The sequence below is a fragment of the Neomonachus schauinslandi genome, chromosome 5, assembly GCF_002201575.2.
Source record: "Neomonachus schauinslandi chromosome 5, ASM220157v2, whole genome shotgun sequence".
Classification (NCBI taxonomy): domain Eukaryota; kingdom Metazoa; phylum Chordata; class Mammalia; order Carnivora; family Phocidae; genus Neomonachus; species Neomonachus schauinslandi.
The window spans coordinates 5,915,828-5,930,189 of record NC_058407.1 but is presented as its reverse complement, the minus strand read 5'-3'; the positions used below and the strand labels follow the sequence as shown (position 1 = coordinate 5,930,189).

General features: G+C 48.0%; 1 protein-coding gene across 1 annotated transcript in view; it reads right to left on the bottom strand.

Moving 5' to 3' along the window:
• The window catches only part of EFCAB6 (EF-hand calcium binding domain 6), a 206,050-nt gene that overhangs the window by 12,446 nt on the left and 179,242 nt on the right, over nt 1-14,362 (bottom strand). Inside the window, exon 25 of the mRNA XM_021687790.1 lies at nt 4,984-5,211. Coding sequence (XP_021543465.1) covers nt 4,984-5,211 — 228 coding nt within the window. The remainder of the gene's footprint in view (nt 1-4,983; nt 5,212-14,362) is intronic.

Sequence of the window (14,362 nt, the reverse complement as noted above, 5' to 3'; positions counted from 1 at the left end):
TGGTCTCAGAGAGACTTCACCATCACCAAGGGCAGTAAGCACCCCCAAACAGGAGGAGGCCCTGCCACCTGTCTCTCTCCAGGAAAATTCTCCCAAACCCAGGAGACAGATGACTGGCGCTCTTCTCTACCTTGTGCTGAAGCCACCAGACATCTCCCTGCCTGGTCCTGAAGCTCTCTGAAGGTCGTCTGAGATGCGTCTTTAAATGTTGAACATCTCACAAAGGGGCTGGCACACGGCAGGTGCTCTAGAAATGTTTGCTGAAAGTCCTAAAAAACTCACAGAAGACTGATCAGACAATGGTAAGACCCTTTAAAAATGAAGAGGGAGAGAGGGCACGAAGCCGTATTGTAATCCCATTCCTCATGAAAGGCTTTCAGGAAGCAGAGCAAGATGCGGCCGTACAAGAGGAAGTGGGCTGTGGAGGGCTCTCCTGCACTCCTGTGTTAGCGACACGGGGGAGGAAGGCCGTGTTATCAAGGGTAAATACAAAGAAGGGTGTGAGTGCTTGAGGATGCGGTAAACACCTGATGCATGGGAGTGAGGACATTTACAAAACCACAGGGACAACAATGGTGTCTCCTGGTCCAGCAGAAGGGGCAGAGATGGACCACCTCCTAATTAAATCTTGTGGTACAATTAAAGTCAAGGCAGGACCACGGAAATCCTCTCTGCATCATGAAAGGCAGAATGAATGCTGCCAGGAGTACGCGGAATTGAGTGGGTGGGAAATGGAAGCCCCTGGTAGATTGTCACACCCCAGAACACTGACAGAGCCTAAAGATTGGGTGCAGGATGGAGGCTGGTGGGGGCTCTGGGGACCAGAGAGGCATCAAGAGGACTGGAAATGGGCACCATGAGAGTGTATTCTGAAATTACAGGCCTGTGAGCCGGGCATGAAACCCAGGCAAAATTCTAGTGGTTTGTGAATGAGTTGAAAGCAAGTAAATTTCCACGTCACGGTGGCAGATCGTGACCTTCCTGAAATGTCCCCTTCAAACGCAGAGTAGTAACTACCTTCTGAACACTTAAAAATATCTGACTTTGGGGTCCACTCCTGTGATGGGGAAAGCTGCCTGAGAATGCCACTCCCATCCTAACAACAAGAGAAAGCCAAATATCTACCAAATCGGAACCGTGCTTGAGCCAATCAGAGAGCTGAGGCTCTAGGGAGCCGAGGGGACTGAAAGCCAAGGAGCCCCAAGTCTCCAAGACAGCCAGACACCCCAGCTCTCACGCCTGGCAGAGCTCGAGCAGAAATCAGCTAAAATGTTAACAGATTCGTCCAGGACAAGTGTGGGCTGGCATGTGAGGCTAGCATGCCTGGGAGGCCCAGATGCAGGGAATGCTCACGCTCACACGCTCTCCTCCACCGGCCTCTGTTGCTTCTCTGGAGACAATGCACAGGATAGATAGATGTGCAATGCTCCTCGCTTCTCCAGACCCTTCTTTCATGGGAAGTGGAAGCCTGAAGCCGCTGGGGGAGGCGTAGCAAACCCACTCGAGACCAGGACCCCTGGGGGAGGGAAGGAAGAAGCAAACACTTCTGCTTCTAGGGGGGGTAGGAACCCTCTCCCTCAGGGCCCAGCCACAGATCCATGGCCCCAGGGGGGTAGCAAAAGGCCTGGAGAAGGAGCAGCAACCCCAGGGTCTGCACCTATACAAAGCAAGGTCAGAGGTCAGCTACCCTGCAGGGGAATGGGAAACTTCCTTGCCCAAGACCCACCACAGAGACAAGGTGGAGTCTGACTGCCACAGAGGGGGCGTCCAGGGCAGGAGCATGGAAAAGGTGCATGCCTCCCCTGAGGCCCAGAGGCCCAGGCCCTGCCTAAGCCAGGCTGGACCAGGCATGCCAAGATATACCACCACCCTGCATAAACCTGGCACCGAGTGATGAGCACCAAGCGCAGGGGAGACACCATCCTGTGGCCAGATGTATAGGGCCCGCTGACCGCTGAGACAGAGTAGAATACTCGGCAGGCGCCTGGCATCCCTGGGCCCACACCCCACACACAGTGACGGCCGTCTCCTGCTGGAGGAGTCTGATGCGTGTGCACCGGGCACCCTCACGGTAAGGGCAGCAACAACAAACTCAAACAAAGCTCAAGGACAATGAAGCCCAGAGAGGTTGAGTAACTTGTCCAAGGTCACACAGCTGGACAAGTGCAGAAGCAGCACTGAAACCCAGGTCTGCCTGCCTGAAGGGTTGTTTGTTCTTTGCCTGAATGCTTCTCACCTCCTACAGGTGTCTGTTTAAGAAACACCACATCTGAAGTGTTCAGAAATGCTTAATGGTTCCTTTCCCTAACATAGCTGCAAATAGAGCGAAGTCCCCACGCAGTCACCGGGACTGATCTAAATTGCCTGACCAGGAGAGGCTCTCTCTGTGGGTCCCTATCTTCTTTTTTTTTTAATTAATTTTTTTTTAAAAAAGATTTTATTTATTTATTTGACAGAGACATAGAGAGAGAGGGAACACAAGCAGGGGGAATGGGAGAGGGAGAAGCAGGCTTCCCACGGAGCAGGGAGCCCAACGCGGGGCTCGATCCCAGGACCCTGGGACCATGACCTGAGCCGAAGGCAGATGCTTAACGACTGAGCCACCCAGGCGCCCCGGTCCCTATCTTTTTAAGACATATCCAAGTGGACCCAGTTCCTATGGTCTTTTATAGCACGCTTTCTGCAGAGTCACAAAGACCCATCAGTTTCCAACTCCATCCACTCGGAGAGTTGCTCTCCTCTTCTGAAAGGTTAATTACACCAAAAGATTTCAAAAGATGTGGCACTTGCCCTGCTTACAGAGCTCTGTAAGTCAAGAAAGCTGACCTCTCAGATTCGTGATGGTTGGATTTTTTTTTAGGATGAGCTAGTTTTTATAATGCAGATAAACCAAGACACAAGATCTCTATTTGGATGCTGGTTAACATGGTTGGAACTGTCCCAGCATCTTCAGGGAACCCTTCTGAATAATGGCAAGAGAGGTCCAGACACTTTAGGGGTGCCAAATTACTTCTGTGTCTCCCCGTACAGACACTGTACCATCCAACCAAGAAGGTCCCGGTACATGACTCATGCAAGGAGAAAACACGGATCTCTGTGGCTTTGGCTTCCTGTTTGCCAGTCTATATCCAGAAGCACCCTTCCCAAATAGAGCACAATTTTTGCTAATCATCCCCCAACTTAAACCATGGTACTTATGCCAGACTTTGATGCCCTCGATGATGCGGACTATATTTGAGATGTGTCGGCGTATTTTTAGAAGGCAGCATTTAAAAATAAGTGCTTGATTTTGCTGGAGAGGTGGGGGGGCTTGATGTGCTGGGGATGGTGGAGGCTTTCTTAGTGGACAATTAAAATCCAATTCTCTGTTATACATGCCAGATATGCCAGCATATCATTAATTTATATCGATAATTAGAGTGAAATTTTACTCATTTAGATGAAAAATCTTTATTAGCAAAACCTTTGTTAGTTGGCCCCATAGAATAATAAATGCAACTGGATTAATTTTAAAGGTTTCTCTCCATTTATAGTAATGGAGAGAAGTATTTGCAAATAGCCATCTCACTCAGCTTTGATGATCTATGGGACTGAACTGTTGAGGGAAAAGCACTTTAATTTGTTTAGGAAAAATGATCATAACACTTTAAAAAAGTGATATTTTAGGAAAGTGAAATCTGATGCTCATATTATTCATTATTAATGAATTCATTCTGTAGGGTGGTGAGTTCAGAGGCCTGAGTGGGGAGGGGGTCGTGTGTGATGATCACCCCTCCCTGTGAACACTCTTAGTCCTTAATCCTTAAACCCCGAGAAAATGGGGCCTCAGAGTGGAGTGACCCAACTTGGGAGCCGAGAGTGACCTTTCCACCCGGGAGCTGTGGGAAGCTACCCGGGCTGAGCCTGAGCAGAATCAGAGGAAGGACGGAGGTGGGGCTACTTTCATAAGTATTTTGGATTTCAGTTTTCACTTGAGTTATTCTCTGGGATTAGGGCACCAGCTTGTTTGACAAGTGGAGAGTGCTTGAAGCAGTGCATTTTCTGTGGGGGAGGGAACTCTTCTTCTGCGCTTGGATCACTGGTGCTCTGTGTTATCCCAGCTGTTTGGCCACTGGACAGTGGTGGTGGAGAACATGGACACTAAACCCACGACCTATCCATTCACCAGGACTTGCTGAGCACCTGCTCTGTGCCAGGCTCTGTTTTCCCGTTTGGGTCACAGTGAGGAACAAGCCACTCAGGGAACTGCTCCCTGGGCACTAACATTTAGTGATATTATTGACTGAAGTTAGTAAGCAAGGCATACCCTCAGGATGCCATCCTTTTGGGAGGTGCTCGTAGCCTTGGAAGGTCATGGAGGGCAGAGAAGCCAGGGCAACAGGTTATCAGAGCTAAGAAGAGCATCATTCGGTTTTTGAGGAGGAAACTGCTGAGAATCTCTTCTGAGGCCTCTGTGATGGGCAGGAGGGCCTCAGAGAGGGTGGCCTGTGTCCAGCCTGTGGGGTGGGCATGTCACCAGCCTGCCCATGGCGGTATCCCCAGAGCTTCTGAAAACACTAGCAACGGAACCAGGGAGAGGGCAAGGAGAGGGGGAGGGGGGTGGCGGGAGGTCCAGAGCAGTTCATAGGCTCTATGTTGTCCCGTTCAGGTGTGGGGAGAGACTGGTTGCCTCTCTGGGTCACATAAGCCCAGGGATTATCCAGGGAAGGAAGAGGGAGTGTGGTTGCTGGAGCAGAGTTTAATTTGATTTTAAAAATAAAAGTGACATTTGCACCCTGATTGAAAAGGTGCAATTCATACTTGTTACACAAACAGAAGGCTCCTGTGAGTCTTCAGTAAGATTGAAAACAAAACAATAACAACAACAATAGAAACAACGCGCCCCAAAACCTTCCAGTATTTTCAAAATAGAGATCAGCCCTAAATTCTGGCCTGATGCTCATATAACACTGCCTAGGACAATGAACCAAATGCATTTCTTACCTGCTCATCTGTCAGAATTTGGACATGGCGGGAACAAACGGCCCGGAATTCATCCCTGGAGGCGGTGTTCGTTTTCATGGTGTCGAAGTTCTCAAACTCCTGAGCAATTGTGCGGTAATGGGAGCCCATGGCTTTGTGGAGGCGAGCCAGCAGCTCCTGGTTTGTCGTCTCCTTGGGAGATGTGGGCGGCGGGCCTTTGGGCATTTTCTCAGCCCACTCGGCAGCAGTCTGGGAAAAAAAAGAAAAAGAAAGATTGATCCATATAATAAATAATAAATCATCTCATGGCCCTGGGCCCACCACCCATGGCAGGTCCTGGGGGAGCCCCAGCTTGGTGAGGAAAAGTGCCACCACGCACACGCGGGTCTCAGACAGGATCCAACCAGAGGTTCAGACTTGGCTGAAGGGGAAGCCTGGGTCCCTTGGCCACAGAGAGGGAGCCACACACAAGTCAGGGCCACCATGCAGGGGGACATGTGGAGCCGGCCCTGGGGAGGGCAGGCCTTTATTCTCATCCATTCACTCATTCGGTCTGTCCTTCTGTTCACTTCACAAACACGCAGCGAGTGTGTGCTCTGAGGTAAGGGAGTAAGCGTGTATCCAGACTGCTTTTATTTCTGGACATCAGTGTAGTGGATTTATACTCACAGCAGTTAGAATTGGCAAGGCAGTTTCTGATGGCCCTTACTACATGATGCTGCAGCACCATGGCTGGCTAAGTGTTCCCTTAAGCCTGAAACTTCGAGGCCCACAGGGACTTAATCCTGGCGAACGCAGAATCTGTGGGGTTGGAGGTTGAGCAGGGCCGTGGAGCAGGCCCACTGAGCCCTGCCATTCTAAACCTCTCCTGGGGAGTCAGGAGCCCGAGGTCAGGGCCTCATGGCGCTGTCCATGGTGCCTACGAGCCTGGCGGGGGTGAGCGGTAGCCTGGACTCAGGGGCCGCTTTCTGGAGAGAGGAGGAATGGGCTGTGGGGAAAGGGGGGGGAAGAGAAGGACCTTCTTACTGGATGTATAGGCTACGTGCAGGCGAGAGGGCCAGGCAAGGTGAGCAGGGAGGAGCCTGGGGAGGACCACAGCCTACGTTCCACACGTGCTGATGATCACTATGGTAGACAGGTGGGACAGGTGGTAGATAGGCAGGACAGGAGGAATAGCAGACACGGAAGTTACTTAGTGATCACCAGCAGATGCTAGGATGACAAAGGTCTCTGTGTTCACCCTGGGGCCAGTGAGGAGGACAGACTTAGCTCGCGATGAAGCCAGACTTGGGAGACTGGGGCTCAAAGGGCAGCTGCATCCTGAGCCTTCTGTGAGGGGACAGGGGTCAGGGGGAGTGGGCAGGCCTAGGGAAGCAGCCCTGACATCCACCTACTTGCTGCAAGCAGGAAGAGGCCCCCCAAACCAGACCTGTGGTTGCTGCCTCAGCAGTTCAGCTCCTGAAGTTTGAGGAAGAGGTGAGGCTGTGGGATGGGAGGGGACACCAGACTCCGTGAGAACGTGAGGGTGACAATGCATCAGAACTGTCTCCCAATGAGGGTGAATTCTGAAATCCGCTCCATTTCCTCCATCAAAACCTGTCGTGACTATTAGCTATAATTGCTCTCATGGTGAGCAGCACTGTGCTAAGACCTTTACAAGATTTTCACATTTAATCCCCCCAACTAGTATTAAAACTTGGTCATGTCTCATGAAAAAATACTCAACATCACTTGTCATCAGGGAAATACAAATCAAAACCACAATGAGATACCACCTCACACCAGTCAGAATGGCTAAAATTAACAAGACAGGAACGACAGATATTGGCGAGGATGTGAAGAAGGGGGAACCCTCTCACACTGTTGGTGGGAATGCAAGCTGGTACAGCCCTTCTGGAAAACGGTATGGAGGTTCCTCAAGAAGTTAAAAATAGAGATACCCTACAACCCAGCAATTACATTACCAGGTATTTAACCCAAAGATACAAATATAGTGATCCAAAGGGGCACCTGCACCCCAATGTTTATAGCAGCAATGTCCACAATAGCCAAACTGTAGAAGGAGCCAAGATGTCCATCAACAGATAAATGGATAAAGAAGATGTGGTACATATATACAATGGAATATTACTCAGCCATCAGAAAGGATGAGTACTTACCATTTACACTGACGTGGATGGAACTGGAGGGTATCATGCTGAGTGAAATGAGTCAATCAGAAAAAGACAATTATCATATGGTTTCACTCATGTGGTATATAAGAAACAGCACAGAGGATCATAGGGGAAGGGAGGGAAAACTGAATGGGAAGAAATCGGAGAGGGAGACCATGAGAGACTCTTAATTCTGGGAAACAAACAGGGTTGCTGGAGGGAAGGTTGGTGGGGGAATGGGGTAACTGGGTGATGGGCATTAGGGAGAGCATGTGATGTGATGAGCACTGGGTGTTATATGCAACTGATAAATTACTGAACACTACATCTGAAACTAATGATGTACTGTATGTTGGCTAATTGAATTTAAATTTTAAAAAACTTGGTCATGTCTCTTTTTCAGCAATTCCACAGCAATATATATATTCTGTGTTACTATCCTTCAGGACAGAGCATAATGTTACTTTATGAAGTTGCATCAAACACAGGATGCTTCTGGAAATACCCTCAAAAACGTGATCCCACACACTCGGACCACAGTCCGTCTCATCTTCAACCACTGAACAGTCAACAGAAGCTTTTAAATACATCCACTTGGAGCCATTCAAAGCAAGTGGGTGCCTTTCTTTTCCTATTCTTGAAAATGAGACTGACCTTACTGGTAGATGTGATACATTTCCAAACAGTTACAGCTCACCTCCCACAGCTAAGCACCTGGCTGTTTGCCTAAACATTCCAACAGGTGTTGGTGTTCAGAGTGCAAAGGAGCCTCCTCCAGAAGGAGAGTCATGCTTCAAGTCTGTCCTGACACTTGGCGCTCCTTTGTGCCCTGAGAAGGATGAACCCCCAGTGGACACAGCTGAGAAGAACACAGGTGGACAAGTCTAGCAGGGAAGGTGGGAGTCCTGGATCTGAGGCTAGACTCTGCCCCTTAATGCGTTGTGTGGTCTCGCGTAAGCCCCTAGGGGCCCCTTTCCCCTTGGTTTCCTCATCTATCCAGGAGGAATAAGGAAGGGCTGACATGAGACAGTATATATGAGCGCTCTTTGAAAGTTTTAAAACACAAAACAAATTGGAAATCCTCTCATTCTACCAACAGATATAGAAGAATTCTCACAAAGCAGATTATGCAACCCTGGGTTAATATGGTTTCAACTCCAGAGGAAATTGAATCATTTTTAAGCAAAATAGAGATTACAAAATTTAACTTGAGTATTAGAAAGGCCTGAAGAGACAGGTAACCATAAAAGAAACTGAAAAAGCTGTTAGAAGAGCTACCATCTATTATTAAAAATGTGCAAATCTAGCTGATTTTAAGGGCAAGCTGTATCTCATTTTAAGCAATAAATAATTTTTACATTAGTCAAATTATTCCAGAACACAGAAAGGCATCTATAGTATTCCAACTCATTATATATATTTTCCTAATACCAAAATATGATAAACACTTGAAATAAAAAATATAAACCCACCTAATTTATGGGCACTAATGTGAAGACATTAAAACATTTTTAAAAAGACCACTAGGAATATTTAGCACCATTATTTTTAAATAAAAAATCAACTAGGGTTTATTCCCAGTATAAGAGTCCTTCAAGAATTAGCAGACCTTTCAATTCTTTACGTTAGGTCACATATCGACAGATGGCAAAAAAGGCATTTAATAAAATCCAGCAGCTATGCCTGATAGAAATGGTGTACACTAGAATACAATAGCTATACCACATAGAAATAAAATGAAGATCCTGTGTGTAATACTCGCTCCTTAAATGAGAGTATTAGCCAGACACCATCTGCAAACATATTAAACGGGTAACATATTTAAAGCATTAAAGTCCGAAACAAGATAGGCATGCTCAACTGTCAGTTCTACTATTCACATTTTTAGAGGCTCCAGCTTTTGAAATAAAACAAGAAGATGAAATAAACCGTATGAATGTTGAAAAATGAAATTCATCATTATTTGTGGATGTGACTGTACAACTAGAAAATCTCAAGATAGTGAGGAAAGTGGCTGGAATAAAGCCAAAAATACAAAACAGCAATACTATTTTTTGGGCGGTAATTATAACTCATTAGAAATTGTATTGTGGAAACAACCCACATTTACGTTGGTGACAAGCTCTTGAATACTTTGGGATAAATTTCATATGAAAGCGTGAGACCTACACAGAGACAGCTACGCGCATTCTACAGAGGGGCTGTCAAAGCAAGGTTGGAATACAAAGGGACGTGTACTATGATCCCAGATGCGAAGCCTCCATTTCAAAAGATCTCAAGTTATAAATAAAGTTAATAAAATCTTAATAAAAATCTCAGTGGATATTTGGGAGAATCGTCAGATATATGGACACTAAAATTGATATGGAGAAAAAAATATAGGAAAATTGCCACAAATTCTTGGGAAAGGCTAGCAATGAAGTTTTTGACCTGCCAGATATTAACAAGTCATAAACTTGATATAACCAGAGGAGTGTAGCTTGGTCTAGAAACATGTAAGGAAATCAGTGGCCCCCTGCTTAGGTTGTTAGTGGGTAAGAAATAGACCTCTAACTGTGGCCGAGCCACGACACCACTAAAGCAGTAGGGAATGGCGTGGCTGACTCCTAGACAGCTTTGGGTCAGAGTGACCTCATAAACAAGAAAGAACATCCAAGTTTCACACAGGAAAATTCCTCCTTCTCTCTTGCCTCATCAACTTCAAACCACGGTCCTCTGAGGTCTCCACCTCGGCAAATGGAGACTGTCCTTCCAGTAACTTAGGCCTGGAGTCACCTGTGAAATACCTACCACCACTTCCAAACCACCCACAAATCCCAGGGGCTCTGCTTTCACAGTACGTATCTGGAAGCTGACTGCTCCATCCTTACCTCCTGGTCCAAGCCACCATCGTCTCTTGCACCGAGTACGGCAACTGTCTCTCTGCTTCCACATGCATTTTCCTCTGAGGATGATCTTTTTTTTTTTTAAGATTTTTAAAATTTATTTATTTGAGACAGAGAGAATGAGAGAGACAGAGAGCACATGAGAGGGGGGAGGGTCAGAAGGAGAAGCAGGCTCCCCGCTGAGCAGGGAGCCCGATGCGGGACTCGATCCCGGGACTCCAGGATCATGACCTGAGCCGAAGGCAGTCGCTTAACCAACTGAGCCACCCAGGCGCCCCTGAGGATGATCTTTTAAAGTATGTATGTACACATGCACACAAGTATTAACACTTGTTCTCTCGATGGAAGGGTAAGCAAGAGCAGAGCCATAATCACAGAGCCATAGTCATCTTCCTCTGAGGATGATGTTTTTAAAGTGCATGTCAGATCAAGCAAACCTCTCAAAAGGCTTCACAGATTGCCCAGAGTAACAGGCAGAGCTTCACAACGGCCCTCCCCAGCGCCCCCCCACCCTGCTACACTCTCTGACCTCACTTCTGTGACTCTCTCCCTTGCTCACTCTGCTCAGAGCCGCCAAGCCTCCTGCTTTTCTTCAAATACAGCAAGCGCCTTTCTACCTCAGGGCCTTTGCACTTGCTGTTCTCACACATCCTTCAGGGTTTTTAGAACATGCCTGAGCCACATTCCACATTTCCCTCCCTTTCCCCTGTCCTTGCTTGTGTTCTGTGGTGCTTATTGCTCTCTGATCCCCTATATGTTTACTCCTTAACTGTCTTCCTTACCCTAACAGAAGATAAACCTCATGAAGGCAAGGACTCTAGTCTTTTGTTCATTGCTGAATTCCCAAGTGCTTAGCACAGACCTGGCACACAGTGGGGTCTTCTTTTTTTTTAAAAAAAGATTTTATTTATTTATTTATTTGACAGAGAGAGAGAGAGAGAGAGCACAAGCAGGGGGAGTGGCAGAGGGAGAGGGAGAAGCAGGCTCCCTGAGGAGCAGGGAGCCCGATGCAAGGCTCGATCCCAGGACCTCAGGATCATGACCTGAGCCGAAGGCAGTCGCTTAACCAACTGAGCCACCCAGGTACCCCCATAGTGGGGTCTTAATATTTGTTCAAAGAAAGAGTGAATAAACAATGCATCCATACAATGGAAAAATGTCACAACCAATAAAATGAAATAAGTGGCAGGATCCTTGCATTCTGCTCTGGGCAGCAGCCCAGGATCTATGTTAAAAATCATGACCTTGTCATGATGCAAAGAAATGGAAATGAAAAAAAAGATTTGATTTTTTTCTTCTAACAAACTGGCAAATTTTTTCCTTTTTTTTTTTTTTAAGATTTTATTTATTTATTTGAGAGAGAGAATGAGAGAGAGCGAGCACAGGAGAGGGGAGGGTCAGAGGGAGAAGCAGACTCCCCGCCGAGCAGGGACCCCGATGCGGGACTCGATCCCGGGACTCCAGGATCATGACCTGAGCCGAAGGCAGTCGCCCAACCGACTGAGCCACCCAGGTGCCCCAAACTGGCAAATTTCTGATTGAAGATATCATGCTGGAATAGGTGAATAACATACCTGAAGCCATAAAAAGTTCCTCTCCTTTGACTTAGTACCTCTCCTCTAGGACTCTCCTTCAGGAAATAAACAAGGTGAGCTCACGGAACTACAATCATTAAGAATTCTTTACAAAATTAACAAGATTTTACAAAATTGGCAACAGTTTGGATGTCTGACAGTAGGGAAACAGTTAAATAAGATATGATATTTCTTTTTTTAAGATCTTATTTATGTATTTGAGAGAGAGAGAGCGAGCATGCCAGTGGGGGGAGGAGCAGAGGGAGAGAGAGAGAAGCTCAAGCAGATTCCACGCTGAGCATGGAGCCCATTGCAGAGCTCGATCTCATGACCCTGAGATCATGATCCGAACTGAAATCAAGAATCAGGCATTTAACCAACTGAGCCACCCAGGTGCCCCAAGATATGATATTTCTATAGGATGGATTACAATCCAGCTATTTAGAATCTTTCAAGGAGTAATTTAATAATATGATAAAATGTTTGTGATGTACTAAGTGGAAAAGAATCCATAAAATCGTCCAAATGATCGTGCATACACACACACGTGCGCACACGCACAAACACACACAAGTATTAACGCTTGTTCTCTGGGTGGAGAGGGAAGGGAAGCAAAGTCAGGAGGCTGACTGGAGCTCCCAAGCTGGGAGGGTCAGGGGTCCTGAGGTCTGGGGCTTGGGACAGTCTGGTTTGGTTGTGAATGACGCTGAGGACAGACTGGCCGTGGAGCGCTGCTCAGTGGGAGAGCCTGCGCTGTGAGTCAGACCCCTGCTCTCCACCTGTGCATAGATCTGAGTAACACCTGAATCTCAGAGCCCCAAGGGGTGGTGAGTGCTTGTGCTGGGTACATGTGACACGCACGTGTGCACTGCCCTCGCAGAGAATGAACGCTCAATGCCCACCCTTGAGTACTGTCCTGAGTCTTTCACAAACACTCGTGGGACATCTGCTATGTGCCAGGCACTCTTCTAGCCTGGGGAGGAAGAGGTAAGAAGTAATCCTTAAATAAGGTCTCTACCCAGGTGGAGTCTCCAGGGGGAAGAGAGCGACCAGGGCAAAGCTCACCCATAAGGGTGAGCAGAGATTCTAAGTGGGTTGTGTGCTCTTAGAAGGGGGCAGGGTGCCGTGGACACAATTGGCCTCCCTGAGGAGATGACTGAGCTGGGAGGCAAAGGAAGTGCAGGTGTAAGTCACCTGAAAACCCAGAGCCCGAGGCCATGTCCCTACTCAGCAAGGTGGGGAGGCTGAGGAACAAGGCAGGCCAGCCTGCAAAGTCAGCTCTTCCCACAGGCCCTGAGTTGCAGCTCGAGCCGCCCCCCGCCCCCTTCTCCTCAGCCAGGAGGGCGGGAGGCAAGGGGACACTCACGGGCACTTGCCAAGAACAGAAACAGCACCATTTCCTGTCCAGACACACAGGAGCGCGGGTGACTAAAACTTCTCATGAAGGGGGTTTTGCTGCCAGTTAGAAATAGTCTTTTGCCTCCTGCAAAAATAATTATTGCATTTTCACGGCAGAAAACTTAGAAATGACAAAAATGCTACAAGGAATAAACAGAGATCACCGATCACACCACTCCCACTCGGTGACCAGGATGAACGGCTGACCTGGAGGTCCTCAGGCCCCACGGATGGGGCCACCCCGCTCTGCATGCCATGCCGCCCAGACCACCCCCCAGCCTTGGAAGTGCAGAGCCCCCCGGTTCTTCCATCAGGGCACGGAGGAGTGGAATCTGTCAGGCGCCCCATCCTGGTTCTCGTCCTGCTTTTGAACAAAGCCGCTCAGCCACTGCCAACCTGGCTCCGAGTGACTGAAGACGCCTGGGAAGAACAGATGGCTCTTGGTCTGGCGCTTTTGTGTCCCTGGCACTTGTCACGTGATCATATATCTGAATGGGGAAAAATAGTGCTTTTTCTATAACTAGAAGGAATGTTTCTCCTAATCGGAAAGGACACCACTATTTTCCGATGTAAATGTCACTTTCTGATACTAACTAGGCTTTCCATAGAAGGCACCCTTGGGATAGGAATGATAGCAGGGACACTGAGAACGACAGGGAAGGGATCAGGCATCGGGTGCCCACCTTCGTCCACACCGTTGTCTGGAACAGGAGCCGCGGGGCCTGCACCTCCGTGCTCTTGCCTGTGGCCTCTCATCCAACACCCGTATGCACGCCGGGCTGTTCTGGGTACTTAAAAAAAAGTGGAATCGTATCCACCATAGGTCTGACCCAGCTAGAGAATGATTTCCATGTTTTGAAGGAATTTTCTCTCATTTACTCAAGGGTGTTCATGGAGCCTTGTTTTATCAAACAACTGTCCCTTTTGATGTTGCAGGGAAATAACAGACCACCACTGCCAAGAAGAAAATTCCTGGTCCCCTTTGTGACTTTATAATGTTGGCAAAATATATAAAAGAAACCATGTCCCAATATGGGAAGTATATAATCATCAAAGAGCCTATGAATAACACGGAGCGCTTTTCAGTTTCAAACATATCTGTAGATCTCATTTAGTAAACAGCAAGTCACAGTTTTACAATGTATACACCTGTGGTTCTAAATCCTGCCATTGCATGAAATCACCCACGAGGCTGTCCCAGTGGGTGGCGGTCAGAGGGAGGCAGCCTGGGTGGGTGGGGGTCACAGGGAGGAAGCCTGGGTGGGTGGAGGTCAGAGGGAGATCTGGGTGGGTGGGGGTCAGAGGGAGGAGGTCTGGGGCGGCGGTGGTCAGAGGGAGGAGGTCTGGGTGGGTGGGAGTCAGAGGGAGGAGGCCTGGGTGGGTGCGGGTC